This window comes from Musca autumnalis, unplaced genomic scaffold, assembly GCF_047663935.1.
Source record: "Musca autumnalis isolate F117 unplaced genomic scaffold, ASM4766393v1 scaffold_3, whole genome shotgun sequence".
NCBI lineage: Eukaryota > Metazoa > Arthropoda > Insecta > Diptera > Muscidae > Musca > Musca autumnalis.
In genome coordinates, this window is record NW_027411866.1 from 246,914,528 (window position 1) to 246,941,691 (window position 27,164).

At 37.8% G+C, this 27,164-nt stretch overlaps 1 protein-coding gene across 2 annotated transcripts in view; it reads left to right on the forward strand.

The window, feature by feature from the left end:
• Positions 1-27,164, forward strand: part of nAChRalpha7 (nicotinic Acetylcholine Receptor alpha7) — a 460,381-nt gene that overhangs the window by 126,195 nt on the left and 307,022 nt on the right. For both annotated transcript variants that reach the window (XM_073977639.1, XM_073977640.1), the window contains exon 3: positions 20,295-20,404. In XM_073977639.1, the coding sequence (XP_073833740.1) occupies positions 20,295-20,404 (110 nt within the window). The remainder of the gene's footprint in view (positions 1-20,294; positions 20,405-27,164) is intronic.

Genomic DNA, 27,164 nt, shown 5'->3' on the forward strand with positions numbered 1-27,164 from the left:
AACAGGAAAAAAACGAGGATCTTAAGAGAACATTTTACTAAACTCTTGATATATACTTATTAAAGATTTAAGTTATGATGACTCACTGACTGACTGAATAATAACACTGCTCAACAAAATTAAAAAGTTTAATGTTTCAAAAAAAATTTTTTTTTTTTAAGTTTTTGCTTTTTAGGGGCGAAGGCTATTATTTCTAGGTTATGACTGAATCATGGGCGCTATGAACTTTATATTATATATTTGAATACTGGACTATATAGTAGACATCCTAAGCATATCCGGTATGCCATATAAGGATTCTATGACTTCCATCGGTGACGTAAATATAGCTAAAAACACTCAAAACATGCAATTTTTACAAGGTCCGTCGTATATTTTCTATATTTTTTTGATATACATATATTCATCATAATTATTTCAAAATCTTTTTGTATCGAGCTTACAATATCTTCTTGATATATTAGGGTCGAAAAACCCACAAAAAATATTTTTTTGTATCCTAAAATAACGAAATTTTGGGTAAAACTCGTAAAAAGCGATTTTGAGCTATATCTCAAGAACAAGAGCTGATGGAGAAACCCGAGACCGGATTTGAAAATAACTCGCCAATTTCAGTTAGAAACGAAAAAAAATAATTGAAACAAAAGTCCTGTTGATCAGTGTAATCAACGCCCCGACTCAACGGGTGGAGCTAGAATCTTGAAATTTTGGACCGAAGGTGTCAGAAAAGGCTGGGTTTTGAAAATTCGAACTACCATTTGTATTTGGTGAAACGGTAGAGCTAGAGTTCTGAAATTTGAAATAGGGATCACTTATAGAATGTAGGATAGAGTACCAAAGGGTTTTCGGATATTTGTATAGCCTTAACATGCAAAATGTGCCTCATTGATTTAGCCATGTCCGTCCGTCTGTCCGACTAGCTGGCTGGTGCGCACGACAACTCTCGAACGGATTAAACGATTTCGTTCAAAATTTGTCCAAACTTAGTTTAAGTTCGAAGATGGGTTATCATGGTCCACTCCTTCCGATATCTCCCCCACAAAAGTTCAAAAAAGTGTTGAGAAAATTTGTGCTCACCATAACTCTTGAAGGGAGTAACCGATTTTGTCCATACTGGGCAACATCGTGAAATTTCTACCAGGCATAGATGATGTTCCAATATGGACTCAATCGGTCCACTCCTTCGTGTACCTCCCACACAAAATTTCGCAAAAGTTCAGTTTGGACCTGCTCTCGAATCGCTCTGACTTTTGTCTTAACGACTTGTATTTGCCGCCCCCATTACGACGGTACAGCTTTTTCAAGGGCAAGTCCGTCCTTCCTGAGAAAATGGCCCGAAAGCTGTAAAAACCCGATATGGCATCATGTGTAGTGGATGATGCGCATGATAACTCTCAAACAGATAAACCGATTCTGTCCAAAATTTGGCAGACGTAATATTTGGCGCAAAATTAAAACAAGTTCTAAGATGGGCCATATCGGTTTACTTCTTAGGTTACCTCCCCCACAAAAGTTCAACACTTTTCGCTAAAATGGTGCGCACGAATACTCTCGAAAGCATAAACCGATTTGGTCAATACTTCGTACATCGTAATATTTCTACGAGACATATATCCGGTTATAATATAGACTATATATGTCTACTCCTTCAGGTACCTCCCACACAAAATTTTGGAAAAGTGCAGTTTAAGACCTCCTCTCGAATCGTTTTGATTTTTCTTGCAACATGTTGCGTTCAAAGCCTATTACGTTGGTACAAATTTTTGAGTGAGCTGTAAAACTCCCCTAAAATTCGATGAAATTCGAAGGTGGTGCTTATAGGTCCACTTCATCCGGTAACTCCCCTACAAAAGTTCGAAAATACATATTTGCTAAAATGGTACGAGCGATATATCGTAAACGGAGCAACCGATTTGGCCCAAACTTTTGATCTCGAAATACTTTGTCCAAGCTTAGTTTGTATTCAAATGTTCAACATTTTTGTGCGGTTAAAGACCTGTTCGAGGATCCTTTGGAAACTTTTTTCCGAATGCACTTCTAGTGGCTTTGCTTACAGCGATATTATGTTTTTCGTAGGCAAATACGTGTTTCCTAATTAATGGGCCAAAATCTCTAAATTATATGGTGACCACCTAAAATGGCAGGTGGGCGCGAGAGGAATTATTCCCAAAATAAGACCCATTTCCAAAACGGACTATGTCGGTCCATCCTAATAAGTACCTCAATCGCAAAACTTTTGAATTTTAATCAAATCCATGTTTTTTTCGGTTCATACGCCCAAAATTTTGAAAAATCATTATTTTGCTAGGAAATAAGTATTTCAAATAAGACAGGTTGAGGGTATATCTCAGGCTTCGGTCTATGGACGGTCTTTCTGTGCTTTCTGAGCAATGTCCACTGAGGCCAGTTTATCGAAGACTAGAGTCGCTGTTCGTTATCGAATAAACTGTTTTCGGTCTCAACAGAAACACTGAAACTCCAGAACGGCTAGAAATTGTTTGCTACACTATCTTTAACAATTTTTTTTGGAAATATTGGAAAAATATCGTTGCAGAAAGCGCCCATGGACGTTGCAGAAATATTGTCATCGTTGATTTTTTGGACTGATATTGATTTTAATTTTTGCTAAGCTGATCAATTGATTTAGTGGTGGAATGGAGGTCCATCATGTCGTAGCCCTTCATTACCATGGCAAAAACTTGAAAACTATTCCTATACTACGTTGAGACACCCAAATATCAACAAAGGTTCTGTTCTAACTGCAAAACTTGAAACTGTGCTACGCAATTGTTCGCCTGACATATTAACATTAGGGCATCTCTAGTTCTACAGTCACAATTTCTCCAGGGCCCCATTCCACTAAACAACATATCAACTTTTCATTTTGAACTTAGCAATATTTTTGACAATTTGCAAATTTTTGCGTTCCACAGAACCCTTATTTTTGATAAGTCATAAATTGCTAAAGATAAGTTGAGTTTGCTAAGTTCTCAAAAAAAATTTGTTCTCTGTTCCACAAACGCAAACTATATTTTGCTAAGATTTTCCAAAATAATGTGCTCTTTCGTTCCACAGGAAACTTTGCATTTTGTTTTTGCCGACCAAATTTTGATAAGTTTGCCTAAAATTTGCGGGGTAAACGTTTTCTTTGCCAATGTACATTGTTAAAACAAGTAAAGTTTTTAAAACGTTACGACGGGAGATTTTGTTCGAAAAACACGCTGATGACAAGAAATTATAGGGATCGAATTAATTTTTCCGAACTTCCACCCTCCGAACTTCACCTCTCCGCAGTTCCACCCTAAGAACCATCGTCCTCAGAACTTTCACCTTGCGAACCACCCCATTTCGAACTTCCAACCTCCGAACCACCCCTATTCCGAACATGCAGCCTCCGAACAACCCCCTCCGAACCACCCAACAAATCGATTTTTCTCGGTTTTACATTAAGACTAAATCCCCTTTCAGAGTTTTTTATTTTATTTGTATTTTATTTTATTTCGTTTTATTTTATTTTATTTTTTTTTTTTCTTTTCATGATTTTTTACGTTACATTATTTTCATTACATAAATCTTTCAAACCTATAAGAAAAATCACTTTAATTTCCAATTTTCCTTAAATGGAAATCATTTTTCCTTTGACACAAGGCAAACAAACGAAACCACACTTTATTTGCTGCTTTTCTCTAAATTTTCCCATATCACAAAGACAAGTATTTAGATGGTGATGTCACTTATTCGTTCCCACCAAATAAATGAACATTTGGCAATTTGAATATGTGGTCCATACAAAACTAAAATGTTACAAATATTTTATGATTCTTATTACAAAACTCTTGGGCTGTGGAATGAAAACAAACAGCAGAAAAATAGTCACAAAGGCCAAAACAAAGACGGAAGTGAAATAGTTTTGATTTCAGCTTGTTTATACATACATATATGTAAATATATATGTGTGTGTGTTCGTTTGTTTGTCTTAGTTTGTTTCTATTTCTGTGGTTACATATTTGGCTGTTTACTTAAGAACACCCTGAACTCCTTCGCCTGCCCGGCCCGGTACTGCACTTCAGCGTCAGCATCAGTATTGTCATCACCATGGTTGTCGTTGACATTCTTTTGTCGCCGTCATACATATTCCGAAAAATTGAAAATGAATCTGTGGCAATGTAGCAGAGAAATAGCTGTGATTGCGGCATGCAATTGACTTGGATGGGGAGCAGGGCGTAGCGGGCCGCACAGCAGCAAATGCAAATAAAACCCACCAAAACGGAAACAATACAAAAATGTTGTTTGCCGTCGCCAGCGTAGTAGATGTATGCTGTACTCATATTACACCATCACCATTGTTTCCACCACATCACCACAAATAACAAAAGTACCAGTTACCAACAACAACAACATCACCAACAACTACCAGCAAACATAAATGTCTTCTTGTGTTCCTTTTGTCGCCATTTATTTTGGGATTTTAAAACAAAAGAAACCATTCGCCAAAAAAATTAACAAAAAAAAACAAGTAACGAACGACGACGAGAAACATTTCAATTTCCGCAAAAAGCAATTTTGGCAAAGAAACCGGATCGCGTTTCTTTCATTTCATTTCGTAACGTTTTGTTGCTCTGTATTTTTTTGGTGTTCGGTAAATGAGCAAAAAACGTTAAAATGAAAATTAAACGAACGACGAACATTACAAATATGTTCATTTATTTCTTGTAACGGGCCAAAGTCGAAATTCGCATATATCTATTGTTACATACTGCAGACACAGTGGGAGATAAATTAAAACTACAAAGGGGAAATGAGTAGGAAGAGAGAAATTATAGATAATGATAAATATTGGAGCTCCATTGACTAAAGCAGACTCATTAAGTATTGTTTTAAATACAAGTTTAATGGATGATATTCATACATACAGCTAAATCGACAAACCTGACCTCAAATCGACAAACCTGAGAACTTCTCATCGACATAGTAACAAACTAAAAGCACACAGCTTCGAAGGAAGATTTACAGAGTTTTTGGAAAATTTATCGAAATACATATGGGGATTTCTGAGTAAACTCGGACTCTGGCTCATGCTGAAATCATTTTTTGTTTTGAGAACCTATGGTGGTTATCTTAAAAAAAATATTTAATTGTAGTTGTAGAAAATACATCTGAATTACATTATAAAAATGTTACTCTACGCATACTTCATAGAAATACAAGTAACGACGTGAAAGAGTAAAATATCGAAATAAATTACTTACTTACTTAGCTTGCCCATTACAGAACATTTGTTCCATAGACTAAGAACTAAGAAAAGATCTCCAATTCTCTCTGTTTCGTGCTTCGCTTTTTGGAATACCGCGTCTTGTCATCTCTACACCCACTTGTTTGCGCCATATATTCTTCGGCCTGCCAATTCTGCGTGCACCGCCATGTGGCTCGAATTTATACGCCCTTTTAGCGGGTTCATCATCTCTCATTGTTATTATATGGCCTAGCCAACGCAATCATTGCATCTCGATACGTTTATCTATACTGATGTCGTTGTTCACCGTCAACGCAAATCGGCCCGTAGATCTTTCGAAGAATTTTTCTCTCAAACACGCCAAGCACTGCCTTATCTGCATGCGCAAGTACCCAGGCTTAGGAACCATACATCAGCACGGGTAGTATCAGTGTTTTGTAAAGCGTTATTTTTGTTTGACAAGTTGTGGCTTTGTTTTTAAACTGCTTACTTAAGCCAAAGTAGCATCTGTTGGCCAATACAATTCTTTTTTATACCCTCAGCCTTTAGGCTAAGGAGGGTATATACACATTGATACGATGAAAATGTGCCTCATCGAAATAATGGTTTTAGACCCCAAGTATGTTTGGACGAAATGTGTTTCAGACAATTTGGAGTCGATCTAGCCATGTCCGTCCGTCTGTCTGTCTGTCTGTCTGTCCTGCTGGCTGGAGCGCATGATAACTCTCGAACCGATGAACCGATTCGGTTCAAATTTTGGCTTTCGTAATATTTTGCCCAAACTTAGTTTAAGTTCGAAGATGGGCTATATCGGTCCACTCCTTCCGGTACCTCCCCCACAAAAGTTCGAAAAAGTTCGGAAAATTTGTGCGCACGATAACTCTTTAAGGGGGTAACCGACTTGGTTCATACTTTGCTCATCGTCAAATATGTACCAGACTTAGATGAGGTTCCAATATGGACTCAATAGGTCTACTCCTTCGGGTACCTCCCACACAACATTTCGGATAAGTTCAGTTTAGGACCTGCTCTCGAATCGCTTTCGTTTTTGTTTTAGCAACTTGTATTCACTGCCCCCCATACGACGGTACAAGTTTCAGCAGGGGCAAGTCCAAACTTCCTGAGAAAATAGCTTGAAAGTTTCACAAAACCCCTATGACACCGTGTGGGGTGGTTGGAGCGCAAGATAACTCTCCAACGGATCTGCTGATTGGGTCCAAATTTTGACCTTAGTAATATTTTGTCCAAACATAGTTTAAGTTCGAAGATAAGCCATATCGGTCCACTCCTTCAGATACCTCCCCCACAAAATTTCAAAAATGTTCGAAAAAATTATTCGTACGGTAACTTTTGAAGGAAGTGGCAGAATTGGTCCATACTTAACAAATCTTAATATATCTACGATATATAGATCAGGTCCGAATATGGACTATATTTGTCCACTTGATCCAGTACCTCCCAAACAAAATTTCGGATAAGTTCACTTTAAGACCTGCTATCGGATCACTTTTATTTTTGTTGAAGCAACTTGCATTCGCTGCCTCAATTATGATGGTAAAAGTTTTTTCAGGGGCAAAACCACACTTCTTAAGCAGACAGCCCAAAGGGAGTAAAACCCCCCTATGGCAACGTATGTAGTGGCTGGAGATCGACTTCCATAATGGTCAATGTCGATCCATTCTTTTAAGTAATTCCCCCGCAAAACTTCTGCTCTTTAATCTAATCAAAATATTTGTCGGTTCATGCGTTAAAAATTATAAAACCCTCTAAATACCTACGTTTTATGGGAAACAATTGTTTCAATATACACAGGCTGAGGGTATATCTCTGTCGGCCAAGCCGACTGATACTTTTTTTACTTGTTTATTTCACAACTGATGTCGTTTGTTGTGTTTACAGCGGTGCCGAGGTATACGAAATCGTTTACTACCTCAAAATTATAGGAACCAACTTCAACAGTTGGTCCGATCTCAATGGATGCATTGCGCGTCGACACCAGCAGCTTAGTCTTCTCGCCGTTTACCGCCAGACCCACTTTAGCAGATTCTCCTTCGACGTTCATAAAGGTATCGGTTACTTCTTTTACTGATCGTCCCATAATGTCTATATCATCAGCATAAGCAAGTAACATGTGGATATTGGTGTAGATTGTGCCACTTCTTTTGACGTTTGCCTCTCGTATAACCTTTTCTAGCAGGCTGTTGAAGAGATCACACGAAAGGCTGTCTCCTTGCCTAAAACCTCTATTGGTACAAAACTCTTCGGAGAGGTTCTTTCCTATTTTAACTGAAGATCGTGTGTCAGTTAGAGTCATTTTACAAAGCCGAATGAGATTTGCGGGGATACCAAATTCAGACATTGCTTAGAATAACTTTGAACGTAGCGGGCTGTCGAAGGCTGCTTTATAATCGACAAAAAGGTGGTAGGTGTCCATCTGCATCTTCTCCAGGATTTGCCGCAGGGTAAATATCTGGCTAATGGTGGACTTGCCAGGTCTAAAGCCGCATTGGTATGGTCCAATTATTTCGTTGACCATGGGCTTTAGTCGTTCGCACAATATCCCTGACACTATCTTATAGGCAATAGAGAGAAGACTTATGCACCTATAGTTGGAGCATATGGTCTTATCTCCTTTCTTGTGGACGGGACACAGGATGCTCAGGTTCCAATCGTCGGGTACGCATTCTTCCTGCCAGATGGTGCTAACTAGCTGATGCATACACCTTACCAGCGCGTCGCCTCCGGTTTTAAACAGCTCGGCTGGCAAGCCATCAGCTCCTGCTGCTTTATTATTCTTCAGCCGGTTTATTGCTGTTTTTACCTCATCTTTGCCGGGTGGTATACATTCTATACCATCCTCTGGGATTAGATCTGTGGTATCTTCGTCGACTTCGCTACTATTGAATACCAACAGTTTGGAAAAATGTTCCTTCCATATCATGAGCACGTTATCTGTATCTGTTACCAGATTACCTTGCTGGTCTCTACAGGAGGATGTGCCTGTACCAAAGCCATATGTTTGATGTTTCACTCTTTGGTAGAATTTTCGAACTTCATTCTGGCTCCTGTACATCTCGAATTGTTCACACTCCCGCTTTTCCGTCTCTCTCTTTTTCCTGCGGAAAAGACGTTTCTCCTCTCTCCTTTTCTCCCTGTATCTCTCTCGTGCACTACGCGTACCTACGGATTGTAAAGTAGCCCTATATGCCGCATTTTTCTCTTCGGTGGCAGCACGACACTCCTTATCATACCATGGATTCCTTGGTGGAGGTCTCTGATATCCAAGTATGGATCTTGCGGCTATTTGCATGGAGTGGGCAATGCTTTGCCATTGCGCTGATATGTTATCGGGATGAGGAGTGCTTTGATTAAGCAATTTGGCTAGTTGAGTGGACTATGCTGTGGCTATCTGTTGTGATTGCAGCTTACCGATTTCTAACTTTCGTGTTGTGTCTGTTTGTACTTTTTTTGCTACGTTTAACCGGGAGCGTACCATTGCTGCAACAAGGTAGTGGTCCGAATCAATGTTTGCGCCTCGAAACGATCGTACATTCAACACGCTCGATGAATATCGTCCATCTATCACAACATGATCAATTTGATTACTTGTTCTTTGATCTAAAGACAGTCAGGTGTCCTTATAAATATCGAGATGATTAAATCTGGTACTGCTAACTACCATGTTTTTTGCAGCTGCAAAGTCTATGAGCCTCATACCATTGTCAGATGTTTCTCTGTGGAGACTGAATTACCCGACTTGTTGGGCCAAAGATATTCTCCTTTCCAATTTTGGCATTAAAATCGACTAGAATGATTTTAATGTCATGGGCAGGGCAATGGTCATAAGTTTCTTCTAAGCGCTCGTAAAATATATCTTTGGTCTGTTCGTACTTTTCTTTAGTGGCTGATTTCTTCAAATTTATTCTTCAAATAAAGCTGATGTTGAAGAATTTAGCTTTTATTCGAATTGCAGCAAGTCCTTCATTCACTGGGGTGAAGCTGGATGCCAGATGTTTTAGCCTCCGACTAACTACGAATCCGCAACCAAACTCATGCTTTACGTCATGGCAGCTATAATACAGTGAGTAACCTTTAGGTGCTGTTGTTACGCGTTTCCCAATCCATCGTATTTCCTGTATGCCTTGTACTTTTCAAGTAGGTCTGCCAATGCGAAGACTGCACTTTCTCTATAATGAGTGCGAACATTCTAGGTGCAGATTCGCAGATCATGGTCCTTAAAACGTTTGCGGGGTTCATCAATTTTAGAGGGGTTTGTTTATCTTTTCTTTCGTTTTTTTATAGTAGGCTGTTTTTTCTAGGGGAGGGTTACTAACCCGACGCCCAAACCCAAGTTTTTAACGTTCTTGTGGGTGAACGTGCGGCACATGTTAACTCACTACCTTTAACGGGTGTTAAAGGCAGTTCCCCATTAGACACTACTGGGAGGTCAGTGTCCACTTCAGATGAAAGAGGGCCCAAGATAAATCCTGGGCTTTGCCATGTTAAAACCGGTCAGGACCGTTCCTTGGTATCTTCCATCCCCTACGTCACCCATCGAAATAAATTAAGTTCTATAAATTTATATTATTTTAAGCGTTTTTAGATTACATTCATATTAATTACATCAGAAATGCACCATTTTCCATCTCCCATATCTCGCCATAAATGATAGATGATGTACAGAAATTCCACCAACCTACTGCAAATCATGGATGACGGCCTTTTTAGCAAAATTAAATGAAAAGTGAAACGTGCAGTTCTCTCCTTCTTTATCTCTTCTATGCACATTGTGGATTAAAAGGATTTGGTGAAGATTTTTTCGTCGCTTCTGTTTTTTTTTCTTCTCCTCCATGGGCATTTTAGATTTGACGTGTATAACATAATTATACTTGAGATTCATCACATTAAGTGAATGTTACATTTATTCGTTATAACATCATCAGCATTACAACGGAAAAATGAAAAATAATATTACGGCAGTAACAAGCTTTGAGACGCTCAATGAAATGAAGGCATATTTTAAAATGAACACAATAATTTATGGAAGAATGATTTGCTAAAGACGAAAGTAACATAAGATATTTATACCTTCAGCCTTATGGCTGCAGAGGGTGTATTCTCTTTCTACAATCAAAAATGTTCTTCAAAGTAATGGTTTTACTAGATATGCCAAAACCAAATCCGCATCCGACAGTTCGATGCCAATTTAGCGATATCCATCCATGCACGATAACTCTAGAATGAAGTAACAGGTTTGGTCAAAACTTTTTACGTATTTTGATGGTTTTAGTACTTCGCTTTTTATGTACCCAATAAGCCCGAAAAATAAGAAGATATGTTCATTTATTTTCGATCGAGGATAAACAGTGATTTGTAGTTTCGATAAGAAGAGCTTTTATTTAATGCTCAGTCATTCATTTCCTGTCGACTGCGAAATGAACAATGGCAACCCCTTAATTAATTTCGAGACATTTTACCCAACTGTTTCACGATGACTATCAAATAACAATACAAATTGTTCCCAACAAATTATTAATGAAAGTTCCAATTACATGTTTATGCCCCCTGAACAAGACGCCCTCTCCTTTTTGCAATATCCAATGAAAACACTTTCATAAGGAGAAAAAAGAACGAAACAAAAACAGCACATTGAAATATGAACAAATTAATTTTCTTTTGTTTGGACGACGAATTTTCATGTCGTCTCAATTGACCAGAATTGTAAGAGTGGTCTGGCCAAGATGGAGAGAGAGTAACACGTTCATTAAAAATGCCTGAAAGAAGAAATCCAAAAAAGAAAAGAACCCCAACATAACGACTTCAGATTGAAGTCGTCATGTCACCCAGTTACAAGCTGTTTGCTTGGCGGCTGGTTGGTTGCTTACTTGGTACGTGTGGTCTCTGTGCGCTGCATGCTTCTCAAGTTAATTAATTTAATTTTCCCTGCTACTTGTAACAGTGTTTCGCAAAAAAACTCGCGTACAACAAAAACAGAAACAAAGATGTATATGAAATGAAGTTTCAATTAGTGTTGTTGACATTTTGACGATTTCAGCTACCAGTAGCAATTATTAATGTTACTTGTTAAGAGGGAGCAAGGGAGAAATGGAAGTGGACTAACATGAGATACTCATGGAAATTTACATGTGGTTTCCTTGAAGAAATTTTAATTTGAATGTTTAATTGGATATGTAATAAAAATAAGTCACAAATATATACCCAAGTATCTTACGTCTAATATTAACAATGAAGTGCAAATGGAAGTATTGCCCCAAATTACCAATTGATGAAATACCCTATCTTCTGTTTGTAAAACATTTTTTCTAATCTACATAAAATTACTTGTAGGCAATTGTTTAATAACATTTGTTTAAGAAAATAATGTTGGTTTGGTGGAACCTTGGAGCGTATAAAAAAACATTGTTCCACAACATCCCATACGGGACAAGGGAGACTTCTCTCATATCAATGAGTGCACCCCGATTCATATTAAGCTCAATGATATGGGACCTACTGTTTATCGCCGAGTCCGAACGGCGTGCCTTAAGACACCACTTGTAGAGAAGTTTTTCAAGGCTGAAATACTCAGGAAATGTCGCCAACATTACTGAGGGGTATTTTGCCACCGTTGAAAAATGTTTGATGTTGCCTGGCCGGGGAATCGAACCACTGACCTTCTGCGTGCAAGGCGGGCGTGCATACCATTGCACCACGGTGGCAGCGTATGAAAACAATAATTTCAGCAAAGAGTTGCGCATACGTTCCGCTGCTCAAAATATAATGGTCTGTTTTCTAAAGGTAGTCACATTAGGCAAAAATAGTTGCTCCGACGACAGGAAGTGTGTGCTTACTGAGAGCAAGTGAGAGTAAATAATGCATTGAAATGTATGCTCACTTGCTCTCAGTAAGCGCATTCTACCTGTCGCTGGAGCAAATATTTGCCTAATGTGACCTTACCTTAAGAATATTCGATACCAAACATTTTTATACATTCCACTATGGTATGGAGGGTATATTAAGTTTTTTTAACCCTCAGCATTTGTGGTAACGAGGGTATAAACACTTTCATAGGGCAAAATGTGCCTCATCGAAAGTATGCTTGGACGAAATGTGTTTCAGACAGTTTGGAGGCGATTTAGCCATGTCCGTCCTTCTGTCCGTCTGTCTATCTGGCAGCTTGGTGCACTCGACAAATCGTAATATTTTATCCAAACTTAGTTTAAGCTCGATGACGGGCCCTATCGGACCACTCCTTCGGGTACCTCCCCCACAAAAGTTCAAAATGTTTCGCTAAATTTTGCACACCATAACTTGCGAAGGGAGTAACGAATTGGTCATAACTATGGACATCGTAATATTTCTACGAGACATAGAATATGGACTTTATCGGTCTTGAATTTTTTCTGGTCAACTTTTGTAACACAGTGCCATTTTATTTTTAATTTATTTTTATTTATTTTATTTATTGAAGATGTTTTCACATACTACAAGATGTAAAAATCTTAAATTAGGTATGTGACATTGTATTGACAATATTCTTAGCGTACACAAAAGTAGTTACATAATTAATTTAATATTTAGTAATTTTCCACAATGATTTATGAATTTACGTAAAGACAAAGAAAGATAAATAGAATTTTTATCTGCATTTAAAATAATTGAAAAGAGAGTTTTTGAATGCTATTGAGTTGCCCATGTTTTGAATTGAATGAGGTAGCAAGTTCCAAAGTCGAACTGTATTTATAAAGAAATTCCATTTCGAGAATAAGTATGTACATCGAATAGGTGTAAGTAAAATACCTCTCTCTGATCTGCCAAACATTAGTTTGTTATATAGGTATTCGGGCTCCTTTGTATCAATTATGCGGTGTAGAAAGATTAATGCTCTTATTTTTAGCAAGTTAGGGAAAGATACTCCATATAATGTTTTCGAATATGCTGAGCAACTTTCAAATCTCTTGATTCCGTAGACATATCTGACCACGGCATTATATGCTACTTGTAATCTAGTTTCGCTTTCATAATCACAACTGGCAAATAACTCACATCCATAAAGCAGCGTGGGCATCAAATAAGTCTTTGCGAGAAGAGTTCGAATATGAGCCGGTGTAAAGTAATGTGTTTTGTAAAGACTGCGCAGCATCCCATAAACTTTACCAGTTGTGTTGACAATATGATCGCTCCAAGTAAGGCGATTATTGAAAGTTACCCCCAGGTTCTTTGCTTTGTCGACGGTCTCAATTTCTTGGCTTCCAATTATAATATTTGGATGATTTTGGAGGTTTATTGGTTTCCTGAATATGATAATACATTTAGATTTATCGGGGTTTAGGTGTAGTTTATTGGTTAATGCCCAGTTATATATTTTATTCATATCACTATTAAGCTGAGTAATGCCTTCAGATAATGATTGAGTTGTACAATTATGATAAATCTGGACGTCGTCAGCATACATATGTATATGCGAATACTGGAGTTGTTGTGGAAGATCATTAATATACAAGGAGAATATAAGCGGGCCTGTTGGACTGTTAATGGCGACGAGGCGGTATCATTATTTACAACAGATTGTATTCTGTGGGTAAGATATGTATAAAGCAATCTGACAGCAGTGGTAGAGAAATTAAATTGTTCACGTAGTTTACGACTCTAGATATCGTGATCCACACAATCAAATGCCTTTGAGTGATCTAGTAACACAAGGAACGTTATATGGTTGCTGTCTACTTTACTCCTTATACTTTCCGCAACGTCTAATAGGGCTGTGACACAACTATGCTTAGATCGAAACCCCGACTGTTTATCTGTCAAAAGCTTATTTTGGTGAAGAAATTCGCAGATTTGAGTATGTAATACTTTTTCAAAGACTTTCGAAAGATATGGTAATATCGCAATTGGGCGATAACAGCCCGTGGATTTGGCTTTGGGTACAGGTATTATTTTAGCGTGTTTCCAGGCACTTGGATATTGGCTCGTAGTAAGAATTGTGTTGAAAATGTGTGTGATATAATGCAGTATCTTTGGTAGTAGAATCTTTAAGAATTTGGGATGAACATAGTCCAAACCAACGGCGTTAGATTTGATTGCCAGACAGTTATGTATCACTTCGGCCATGGAAATACATCCAAATTCAAATTCATTATTTGTAGGAAACGTTGATGTTGTGGTAGGTGCAGTGATTGGGGGCAAATCTGGTCCATTAGAAGGTAATATCACGAATTTTTCATTTAATTCGTCTAGATTTTCCATTATGGGTGTATCATTCTTTTTACCAATACCAATTTCTTTGATTATATTCCATTTACTTTTTGAGTTTATAGCGGATCCAAACTTGGTCTCAAAGTGTCTGGCCTTGGCTATTCGAATAGCTTTATTTACTTCCCTACGTTTCCTTCGGAATTCTTCATGCAAAGCATCGGTCTTAAATCTTCTCCATCTCTTGTAAGATATATCTCGCATTTCAATCAAACCACTCAAGTGAGTGTTGAAGCAGGCCTTAGTACCTTTGGGCGTTCTAACTGTTCGTAGTGGAACGGAAGAGTTAAATAAATTCAATACGTTTTCGTTTAAAAATAGCAACTGATCATTAGCATCCGTCATGGTATAAATGGCGAGTTTATGTGACAGATATGAAGACCATTGTGTTGTTTAGACAAAATTCTCACCATGTTCCTCAGGCTTTCATTGGAACTCGCATGATTTAGATTATTTAATACCATTTATACATGAAGACAGGGCAATGCAATAGCGAATTCGTTGGTAAAAACAAGGTTGTTCATTAGCAAATAGATAGTGAGATGTATAACATATAATAAAACATCGAATTACAGAATGGTAAATATAAAAAATAAATGAGGAGTTATAATACATGTATAATTTAGAGATTTCCGGGCGTTGAGTCAGGAAAAAATTTGGCCAACATGTTGATATCATCAATATGAACAGGTTCATCATTTGGCTTCGCCTTTAAATATATGAGTCCTCTTAGGGAGAAAGCTGTTGCAATAAGTTTTTGTCGCTTTAACTTGAGAGCAGATTGCAATATTTTAAAATTTGCTGGAGTTAAGTTTTCGTTTATAAATATATTTTCATTAGAAGTGTCACCGATGTGACGTAGACTGAGTTGACATTTATTTGTTTTCCGGAAATATGATAAAGATTTCAGTATAAAGTTTTTATCGAATGGAGTTAAAAGTTTCAACATAATAGTACCGTCAGGGTTTTTAGGGGATTTTTTACGGTATATGCTATTGTAAGGAGGAGTGTCTATATTTAACGCATTGCATATTCTGTTAAATACTTCATGCAAGTTTTCATTTTCATAGCATGGTACACCATTTATTCTGAGATCACAAGCGACAGCCGAATTATCTTGTTTTTCTATTTGTGACTTAATCATTTTTATTTCGTTTTTCATTTTTAAGGTGTTTTCACAATCATTCTCGATTTTGGAAATACGCTCGTTCATTTCATTAGTTATTGTTTGTATGCGTGTGTTTAATATATTTAAGAGTTTTGTTTCAACATCATCTATTCTCTTATTTATTTCAGAGAGGATTTTTATTTCACTTTCTCGTATCATGTTTTTTATTGTTTCTGTTTGCTTTTCGAACCTTTTGTCTATTATTTGAATAAACCGAAAGGGAGAGTCCGAGTTAACTAGTCGAGGGGTTTTTGATATATTCTCTACCAGAGAGATTTGTGCAATTTCTCGATCTCTTTTTGGCGCGAAAGTCGCAGTTTGACTCAAACACTCATTCTGTGACTCAGCTATTGTTGTATTCATTTCGTGTGTTGATGCCATTACAAATTGATTTATGCACACAGTGAGAGTGCTTATTTTGATTTTTGTAAGGAAGAAATATTATTGTTGTTCTTATTTGTTTTGACTTCTCTTTCGTTCTCTCGATTTTTTGAGATAGAGAGTGTTTATTGTTTATATTTTGCTTTTAAAAGAAAGAACAGAGCAGACGTGTTTTTTTGCCATTTATCGAAATTTTCCGAAAAGTTTGCACCTTCTGAAGGCCAAAACCGCCTGAAGGAGCATTCCAATGCTTTTGAGATGAATTAGAGAGTTCTTAATTTCTGTCTTGGATACAATTTTTGTCTTTGTGTTGGATCGAAAATCTCAATGGTTTGGCCGTTATATGCCAAAATGTCAAAAAAACGTGGATAAAAAACTTAAAGTCAAAATCGGGAGGCTCGATTTTTACAGTAGACCTATGGTCTAGTGGACTTTTTTGCTCAGTTCAATCCCAGGAATCAGAAACGCGAAGGGCCCATTAAGGTTTTCAATTCGCCCGTGCCTAGTATATACACTTTCATACGGGCAAAATGTGCCTCATCGAAATAATGGTTTTAGACCCCAAGTATGTTTGAATAAAATATGTTTCATACAATTTGGAGTTGATTTAAAATGTCCGTCCGTCTGTCTGTCTAGCTGGTGCGCACGATAACTCTCAAACGGATGAGCCGATTTGGTCAAAAATTTGGCTATCGTAATATTTTGTCCAAATTTTATATTCGAAGATGGGCCATATCGGTCTACTCCTCCAGGTACCTCCCCCACAAAAGTTCGGAACATTTGTACGCACGACAACTCTAGAAGGGAGTAACCAATTTGGTCCATACTTTGCACATCGTGAAATGTCTACCAGACTTAGATAAGGTTTCAATATGGACTCAATCGGTCCACTCCTTCGGGTACCTCCCACACAAAGTATCGGAAAAGTTCAGTTTAGGGCCTGCTCTCGAATCGCTTTGATTTTTGTTGTAGCAACTTATATTCACTGCCCCCATACGACGGTACAAGTTTCATCAGGGGCAAGTCCATACTTCCTGAGAATATAGCCTGAACGGTGCAAAAGAACCCCTATGACACCGTGTGTAGTGGTTGCAGCGTAAGATAACTCTCGAACGGATCTGCCGTTTCGGTCCAAAATGTGGCCTTCGTAATATTTTGTGTAAACGTAGTATAAGTTCGAAGATAAGCAATATCGGTCCACTCCTTCTGGTACCTCCCCCACAAAAGTTAAAAAATGTTCGAAAAAATTGTGCGTACGATAACTCTTGATGGGAGTGACAGATTTGGTCCATACTTTACACATCCTAATATATCTACCAGGTATAGGTCAGGTGCGAATATGGACTATATTTGTCCACTCCGTCGGGTACCTCCCACACAAAATTTTGAATAAATTCATTTTAAGACCTGCTGTCGAATCACTTTGATTTTTGTTGAAGCAACTTGCATTCGCTTGCAAGTCCATACTTCTTGAGAAAAACGCCCGAACGTTGTAAAAACCCCCTATGGCACCATATGTAGTGACTGGAGAGCTCGAACCGAGCTGTCGGCAATGTCGACTGATACTTTTTTACTTGTTTAGGGGCAAGTCCATACTTCCTGAGCAAATGGCCTGAAAGCTGCAAAACCAGCAATGGCACCATGCGTTGTGGATGGAGCGCGCCGATTCGACCGATTTGATCAAATATTTGGCAATCGTAATATTTTGGCCAAAGCTACATCAAGTTCTAAGATGGGTCTTATCGGTCCACTCCTTTTGGTACCTCCCCCACAATAGTTCAAAACTAAAATGGCACGCTAAAATGGTCGCACAATAACTCTCGAAGACAGTAACCGTTTTGGTCCATACTTTGGATATCGTAATATTTCCACGAGGCATATATCAGGTTAGAATATAGACTATGTATATATGTCCCACACCAAATAGCTCCCATAGCAAATTTCGGAAAAGTGCAGGTTAGGACCTACTCTCAAATCGTCTTGATTTTTTATACCCTTAGCCTTTAGGCTCATGGAAATAACAATTTTAGACCCCAAGTATGTTTGGACGATATTCGGCAACTTGGATAGGGTTCGAATATGGACTATATCGGTCCACTCCTTCAGGTACCTCCCACACAAAATTCGGATAAAGTGAAGTTAAAGAGCACCTCGCGGATCGTTTTGAAATCTTCTTCAGCAGGTTGTCCTTGTGGCTCCCTTAACGACGGTACAATGTTTTTTTCCGCGCAAGTCCATACTTCCTGAGGTATTGGCCTAAAAACTCCAAGAAACCCTGACGGCACAAACCAAAATGGCAAATCTGCAAGATAAATCTCGCAGGGAGTTTCTGATTGGTGAAGACTTTGCACATCGTATTATTTCATTCAGTCATGCATCAATAGTGGAATTCTCTAACACATTATTCGAGCTACCGACAACTATCGGTAATTTAAATATGCTTATAATTTCGGTAATTATCGAAATTTTCCGGTTAGTTAACAACCAAAATAAAATTGTCGCTAAGCCCTACCGTTCATAATTTTGCGTTTAATTTTACCGGTTTTTGTCGGTAACTCAAAAAATTGGTTACAGATTTCCACTACAGGTTAGAATATGGTGTACATCTTTCCACTCCTTCGGGTACCTTCCGCATACATTTCTGGTTTTGTTTCTTTTTTCAGTAAGTTGTCCTATTGACCCCATTTACAACGGTACAATATTTTCGGAGTAAGTCCATACTTCCTGAGATAATGGCCTAAAAGCTTCAAAAACCCTGCCATTACATACTACAATTGTTATTGCGCAAGATAATTCTAGAACTTTTTCAAAAATTTCTTCCAAACTTATTTTAACGTTATTTAATATGTATTTCGAATTCTCTATGAATCAGGAGTTAGCTTCCTAAAAATTGTTTGTATACGTCAAAGATTTGGTATTGCCCCACATTACAGTACCTGCAGATTCCATGTATTTTAAAGCAAATTTGTGATTATTGTGATTTTTTCAGTTCCTGAGGGTATATCCCCGTCAGCACAGCTGACTGATACTTCCTTACTTGTCTTGATTTTTCTTTTCAACAAGTTGCACTCAAGGCCCCTATTACAATGGTACGAGGTTTTTCAGTGGCAAGTCTATACTTCTTGAGGAAATTACCCGAAAACTGTAAAAAAAACCTACAGCCAGCATGTGTAGTGGCTGGTGCGCACGACAACTCCCGAATCGAATATTGCGTTGGCCGTTGCATATCGTAATATTTCTTTGAATATTTAATGAAATTCGAAGATGGTGCTTGTAAGTCACTCCTTCCGGTACCTCACCCACAAAAGATCGAAATATATCGAAAAATATTAAAATGGTAAGCGCAATTTCTCATAATGGGAGCTAATGGGACCTGTCGGTCTATTCCTTAGGGTTCCATACACAAATCATCAAAATTTTTGTTTAAGTGCGGTGAAGGGTCTGTGTGCGAATCCTATGGAAATGTTTACCGCCGGTTCTCACAGTAGCCCTGTTTACAGCGATATGTTTCCATGCGAAGATACACTTCCAAAATGGGCTTTGTTGGTCCTTACCTTAGGAACCTCTCCCGCAAAACTTTTGAGATTTTATCCTAATCCATAAGCCCAACATTCTGAAGGGTCCCAAAATACATAAGTTTTTTGGGAAAAAGTGTTTCAATTCACACAGGCCGAGGGTATACCTCTGTCGGCAAAGCCAACTGATACTTTTTTATTTGTTTTTTAAGTGATTTTTTCATGTCGTTGTAGACAACACAAAACATGGTGGTATGACAAACCGTTCCTAGTACGTTTAGGCTAAAAACTGTCAAACTTCAAAAAAATTAATGGCGCCTGCCAACATGCTGTTTTGCCTAGGCCAGAAAGCAGCCCTCGTATGGAAACCCTTTTTGGACAGCTAATCATAAAAGAGGCTATCGTAAGGTGGCTCCTGTTTATAACAGACTCCATTCGCATTTATATTTTAGAAGATTTTTTTGGACTTCTATTCATAGAGAGATGAAAGTACGCCGATTTTGTTGGTGATCTGCGTTTCTTTTTTGCACAGAGGGTATTTATTCGCCCGCAAAACCGGTTTATTTTATTTATTTATTTATTTTTTTTTTTTTTTTTGAAATGAGGACCTATATAATATGCAAAGTTTACAAGGAATCTTACGACGAATATTTCCCTTAAAATAATAAGCTGACTATCTTTTGTTCAGAAAAAACAAAATTTTTGTTGTTCAAACTTACCAACGATTTTTTTATCATTTTAGGAATGGAATGACATGAACCTAAGATGGAACGCCAGCGACTATGGTGGAGTTCGAGATTTAAGGATACCGCCTCATCGTCTGTGGAAACCCGATGTTTTGATGTACAACAGGTAAGAAAAAAGCAATTGATACATCATTTTCTTACGTTACACACGTTGATTGGGAATCTTTCTCTTGAATGAATATTTCCTCTTAATTTTAAAGAATTTAAAGAACACAACACAAGACACATTTAATATGCTTCAAATCAAGTTAAAAATATCTTCCCCCTCAGCTATGCTAAAGAAATAAGTCATTCATAATTCATAAATTGAATAAACTTGTTGTCGTCCATTTATTCATCCATCACCCAAAAGACCCCGTCTAAGCCCCTCTCACGAAAAATTCACAAAAAATAAAAAGCAAAGCAAAGACGATGATTAATGATTGTTGGCGAAAGTAAACAACACGTTTCAAATCATTTTTAAATTTCATTTCAAACAATAAGTACGAAATCCTTTCCTTTTTTGCTTGATCCTGTCCCTCAGCTGTCATGACTCGTCCACTTCGGGGGGTTATATCTTTATGCTATTCAAGAAATACTTTGAAATACATTTGTATTCAAAACCTCTCAAATAGTTTCAATAACACACTCACACACATGCATACATATATTATAACAGCGAAGAAATAAAAAGAAGCACTAAACTAAATTTTTTATGCTCCGGTTATGCATCATCAAGTGTAGCCACAGTTTATCCCTAAAGCTTACCAACCAACCAACCAACACCACCCCATCCATGCAGCTTTGACATACAAGTCCAATGAAGCGTGCAGCATAAATATATGCGTATTTGGCTTTCGTTGTGGGTGAATGAAAATCATTTCAACTGAAGTTTTGTGAAGTTCGTTGGTTCGATGCTTGCCAGACTGAAGTAAATTGATTTGTTTTCATTGTTAAACACCACACTTTAGAAAATCCATTGTTATTATTGTACAACAATGTGGGAGAGTGGAATATGTGTGTTTGGAGCGTTATTGCTCCTTTTCCCCCTATTGCACGTTTATTGAAATCATGCAACAAGATCAAATGTATGTATGTACGTAGTATGTATGCAACTTTGTGAATCATAAAATCCATTTATCATGTTTAAACAAATGCAACTGGACATTTCTGCGCACAGAATATGGACGGAATTAAATGTGCAGAAAAATACTAACATTACATAGTTGGCATATTGTTAAGTGAATACTAAGCGAGACTATAGAAAACAATTAAATTCATTTTAAACACCATTCCTTGTTATAGCTTCAGCAACTTCTAAAGTGCATTTAAGAAAAAATTAAAGATTACCGTAGGGAGTTGAGGAAACAATATCTGCTCTTGATTTGAATCAATATAAAAAAGGAAAAGAGCGTTAAGTTCGGCCGGGCCGAACTTTTATACCCTCCATCATGAAATACATATTTGTTAATTTTCCTTCCTATCCACAATTTTAAATGCCTAAATAAGGTCAGAAAATTTATCAAAATATTTCTTCAATCGGGCGCAACCTTTATATGGGGGTCTATGTTGACAATTGTTGGTGGGGAAGTTTTGTGACCACTGGGATTAAAAATAACAAGTAGTTCATTAAAAAAATAGTTAACATTTTCGAAATACCTATAATAGGAAGATACCGTTATATGGGGGCAATACCAAAACATGGACCGTTGTTGACAATTATTGGTGGATACGTTTTGTGATTACTGAGAAATAGCAAATTAAAGCTAGTTCGGTTAACAATTTTAGCTAAAATCCCCAAAACCAACGAATATCGGGAGGTACCCTTTAATGGGGGCTATACTAAAACGCTGGCCTATGTTGACAGTTTTTTTTTTTGGAGATGTTTTGTAACCTCTGAGAACCTTAAACTTCAAACTACAGGTAATTCGGTCAACAAATTTTGCAAAAACCCTAAAAATACTGAAAATCGGGAGGTACCGTTCTTTGGGGGATATACCGAGACATGCACATTAGAGTGGGGCGATTTGAACACCATCACGGGCGCCTGGAGTTTCTGATTCTTGGGATTGTACTGAGCAAAAAAGTCAACTAGACCATATGTCTACGGTGAAAATCGAGCCCCCGGATTTTGACTTGAAGTTTTTTTTCAAGGATTTTTGGATATTTTGCCATATAACAACCAAACCACTGAGATTTTCGATCCAACTCGACAACAATTGTAGCCAAGACAATAATAAAGAACTCTCTAGTACATTGCATAAGCATGTATCGATAAACGACACTGTGCTACAAAATGGAACTCAAAGTCAGTGGGTGGAAAATTTCTTTTGGAGATGAAAGCCCTTGGTGAGTGTACTGAGAACCCAAAAGGAAATTTTCACCATAGGTCAAGTTTCCGAGATATTGCGTGATTAATGGTTTAATTTTGGCCCCTTAATTTGTGATCAAATAGCTTTATATCTCTTTAAAGCGTTATTGTAGCTTAATTTTGGCATTACATGTCTTCAATCAAATCGAATGATGAATCTTTTTGTAGAATATTTCATCCCTCTAACTCAATTCCTTTCATGTCCTTTTCGTCCTTTATTTTTTGAACCGCAGTAAAAGTACCACAAGGCAAGATTTTACAGCATCCAAATATTCTACAAAAATGTTGTTCAGAAGATTTTAGGTACGGTGCTCATTGATGAGCAATCGATATTTCCCCGTTTTCATGGTCCTTTTTGACATTTTACCGGTTTTTGTTCAGAAAACTATGTTTTGTTTTTATGTATATTCGTCGTTGGTCTGTGGTGCTTCTGAAATACTTACCATAAATAGCTCTTGTAATGACGAACACGTTAATAACATATTTTATTGGAGGAAAAATCCGGTTATCTAAATTTTTGAACCGGATATTCTGATATTAAACCCGATTTTGGAACGGGTTTTAAGTAACCGATCAACCGAATATGTATATCATTAGAAAGCTAAAAAAATGGTCAATCAAATGACAGCAAGTAGCTGATTACAACTTTTTTGGTTACGAAGCATTTCAAAATAAATATTGAACAAAACAAAAAACATTATACTTTTGTAGAATGTAGGAAAATGTAGGAAAAATAAGAAATAGAAAATTTTATAATTTTGCGCTATGGAAAATGAAAATGATAAGGACAGTTATTGATCTAATGATATACTTATTCGGTTAATCTGTTACTTAAAACCGGTTCTAAAATCGGTTTAGATATCAGAATATCCGGTTAAAAAATTTAGATAACTGGATCTGTTCTCCAATAAAATTTGTTATTAACGTGTTCGTCATTACAAGAGCTATTTCAGAAGCACCACAGACCAATAACGAATATCATAAAAACAAAACATAGTTTTCTGAACAAAAACCGGTAAAATGTCAAAAGGACCATGAAAACGGGGAAATATCGATTGGTCATCAATGAGCACCGTACCTAAAATCTTCTGAACAACATTTTTGTAGAATATTTGGATGCTGTAAAATCTTGCCTTGTGGTACTTTGACTGCGGTTCAAAAAAATAAAGGACGAAAAGGACATGAAAGGAATTAAGTTAGAGGGATGAAATATTCTACAAAAAGATTTACCATTTGATTTGACTGAAGACATGTCAAAATGAAGCTACAATAACGCTTTAGAGAGATATAAACCTATTTGATCACAAATTAAGGGGCCAAAATTAAACCTTTAATCACGCAATATCTCGGAAACTTGACCTATGGTGAAAATGTCCTTTTGGGTTCTCAGTACACTCACCAAGGGCTTTCATCTCCAAAAGAAATTTTCCACCCACTGACTTTGAGTTCCATTTTGTAGCACAGTGTCGTTTATCGATATTTTCAGAAAAATGTGAACCTTCTCGAGGCCATAACTACCTGAAGGAGCGTTCCAATGCTTTTGCAATGTACTAAAGAGTTCTTTATTATTGTCTTGGCAACAATTGTTGTCTTTGTGTTGGATCGAAAATCTCAGTGGTTTGGTTGTTATATGCCAAAATATCCAAAAATCCTTGAAAAAAAAACTTCAAGTCAAAATCCGGGGGCTCGATTTTCACCGTAGACATAGGGTCTAGTTGACTTTTTTGCTCAGTACAATCCCAAAAATCAGAATCTCCAGGCGCCCGATAACACTTTTTTCCTTCCATACAAATCGCCCCGGCCTAATGCACATATGTATGTTCACAATTTTTGGTAGAGTAGTTTTGTGACAACTGGGAGCCTCAAACGTCACTTTCCAAATTCTGTCTAATAAGGTAGCTAAAATCCTCAAAATACTGAAAAACGGGAGGTACAATTATATGGGGGCTATATCAAAACATGCACGCACCTCTATTGACAATTTTTGGCGGAGATATTTTGTGACCACTGGGAACCTCAAGTGATAAATTAAAGGTAGTTCGGCCAAAAAATGTAGCTAAGATCCTCATTTTTGTTTAACGAGATGTGGATTTGTTTTTAAATTGCTTACTTAGTAAATTGCTTAATAGTAGCATCTGTTGGCCAATACAATTCTTCTTTTCAATTTTAACTGAGGGCCTAGTATCAGTTAAAGTCATCTTACAAAGCCGGATGAGCTTTGCGGGAATACCAAATTTAGACATTGCATGGAATACCTTTGATCGGAGGGGACTATCGAATGTTGCTTTATAATAGACAAAAGGTGTAATGTGTCGATCTGCATCTCTTGGGTCTTCTCCAGGGTAAATATCTGGTCAATGGTGGACTTGCCAGGTCTAAAGCCACATTGGTATGGTCCAATTATTTCGTTGACCATTGGCTTTAGTCGTTCGCACAATATCCCTGACACTATCTTATAGGCAATGGAGAGAAGACATATGTCCCTTCAGTTAGTTCTTGTGGACGGTTCCAATCATCGGGTACGCGTTCTTCCTGCCAGATGGTGCTAACTAACCTAATCTTATCAGCGCGTTGCCTCCGGTTTTAAACAGCTTGGCTGGTAAGCCATCGGCTCTAGCTGCTTTATTGTTCTTCAGCCGGTTGATTGCTGTTTTTACCTCATCTTGGCCGGGCGGTATATATTCTATACCATCTTCTGGGATTGGATCTGTCGTATCATCGTCTTCGCTACTATTGGATACCAGCAGATTAGAGAAATGTTCCTTCCATATCCTGAGTACGCTATCTGTATCTGTTACCAGATTACCTTGCTGGTCTCTACAGGAGGATGTGCCTGTACCAAAGCCATCTGTTTGATGTTTCACTCTTTGGTAGAATTTTCGGACTTCATTCTGGCTCCTGTACATCTCGATTTTTTCACGCTCCCGCTTTTCCATTTCTCTCTTTTTCTTGCGGAAAAGACGTTTCTCTTCTCTAATTTTCTCCCGATATCTCTCTCGTGCGCTACGCGTTGCTACTGATTGTAAAGTAGCTCTATATGCCGCATTTTTTCTCTTCGGTAGCAGCACGACACTCCTGGTCATACCATGAATTCCTTTCTGGAGGTCTCTGGTATCCAAGTATGGATATTGCGGCTGTTTGTATGGAGTGGACAATATTTTGTCATTGTGTTGTTATGTTATCGGGACAAGGAGTGCTCTCATTAAGCAATTGTGTTTGCAGCCTATCGATGTCCAACTTCCGCGTTGTGTCTGTTCGTGCTTTATTTGCAACGTTTAGACGGTTACGTACCTTTGCTGCAACAAGGTAGTGGTCCGAATCAATGTTTGCGCCTCGGAACGATCGTTCATGCAACACGCTCGATGAATGTCTTCCATCTAACATAACATGATCAATTTGATTACTTGTTCTTTGATCTGGAGACAGCCAGGTGCCCTTATGAATATCGAAATGGTTAAACCTGGTACTGCTAACAACCATGTTTGTTGCAGCTGCAAAGTATATCAGCCTCATACCATTGTCAGATGTTTCACTGTGGAGACTGAAATTCCCGACTGTTGGGCCAAAGATATTCGCCTTTCCAAGTTTGGCATTAAAATCACCTAGAATAGTTTTAATGTCATGGGCAGGCCAACGGTCATATGTTTCTTCTAAGCGGTCATAAAATATATCTTTGGTCTGTTCGTTCTTTTCTTCAGTGGGAGCATGAGCGCAAATAAAACTGATGTTGAAGAATTTAGCTTTTATTCGAATTGCAGCAAGTCTTTCATTAACTGGGGTGAAGCTGGATACCAGATGTTTTAGTCTCCGACTAACTATGAATCCGCAACCAAACTCATGCTTTACGCCATGGCAGCTATAATACAGTGCGTCACCTTTAGGTGTTGTTGTGACGCCTTTCCCAATCCATCGTATTTCCTGTATGGCAGTAATATCGGCCTTGTACTTTTGAAGGCCTTTAACGGGTGTTAAAGGCCTTAAAATCGGGAGCTACCATATGGGTGATATACCTAAACGTAGACTTATGTGAAAACTTTTTGGTGTTGAAGAACCTCAAATATAAAATTTCACCTATCGAAAAGTACCGTTATGTGGGGGATATACCTAAACATTTACCTATGTTGAAAAATTGTAATAGAGAAGTTTCAAAACATGGACCCATGGCCATAATTTTTGGAACATAAGTTTCTTGGCCACTAGGAACCCTTAATGTCAAATTATAGCTAATACAGTCTGAAAATGTTACTGAAAACGTCAAAATACTTGAAATTTGGTGGTACCGTTATATGGGGGCCATAGAAAAAGTGGACCAATTATCGAACTTGACCTGCCTGTAAACAAACGACGCCGCACCTTTCCAAAATTTCTTCGTCATATCTCCATTTTTATGGATGGTAGAGTGATTACAAGAGACGGAGGGACGGACATGCAAAGATGCAAAGATCGACCCGCTTTTGGAAGGTAATAACCGTCCGGTCTTGGGGACTTTAATGCTCATCATAAGTTGTGGCATTCG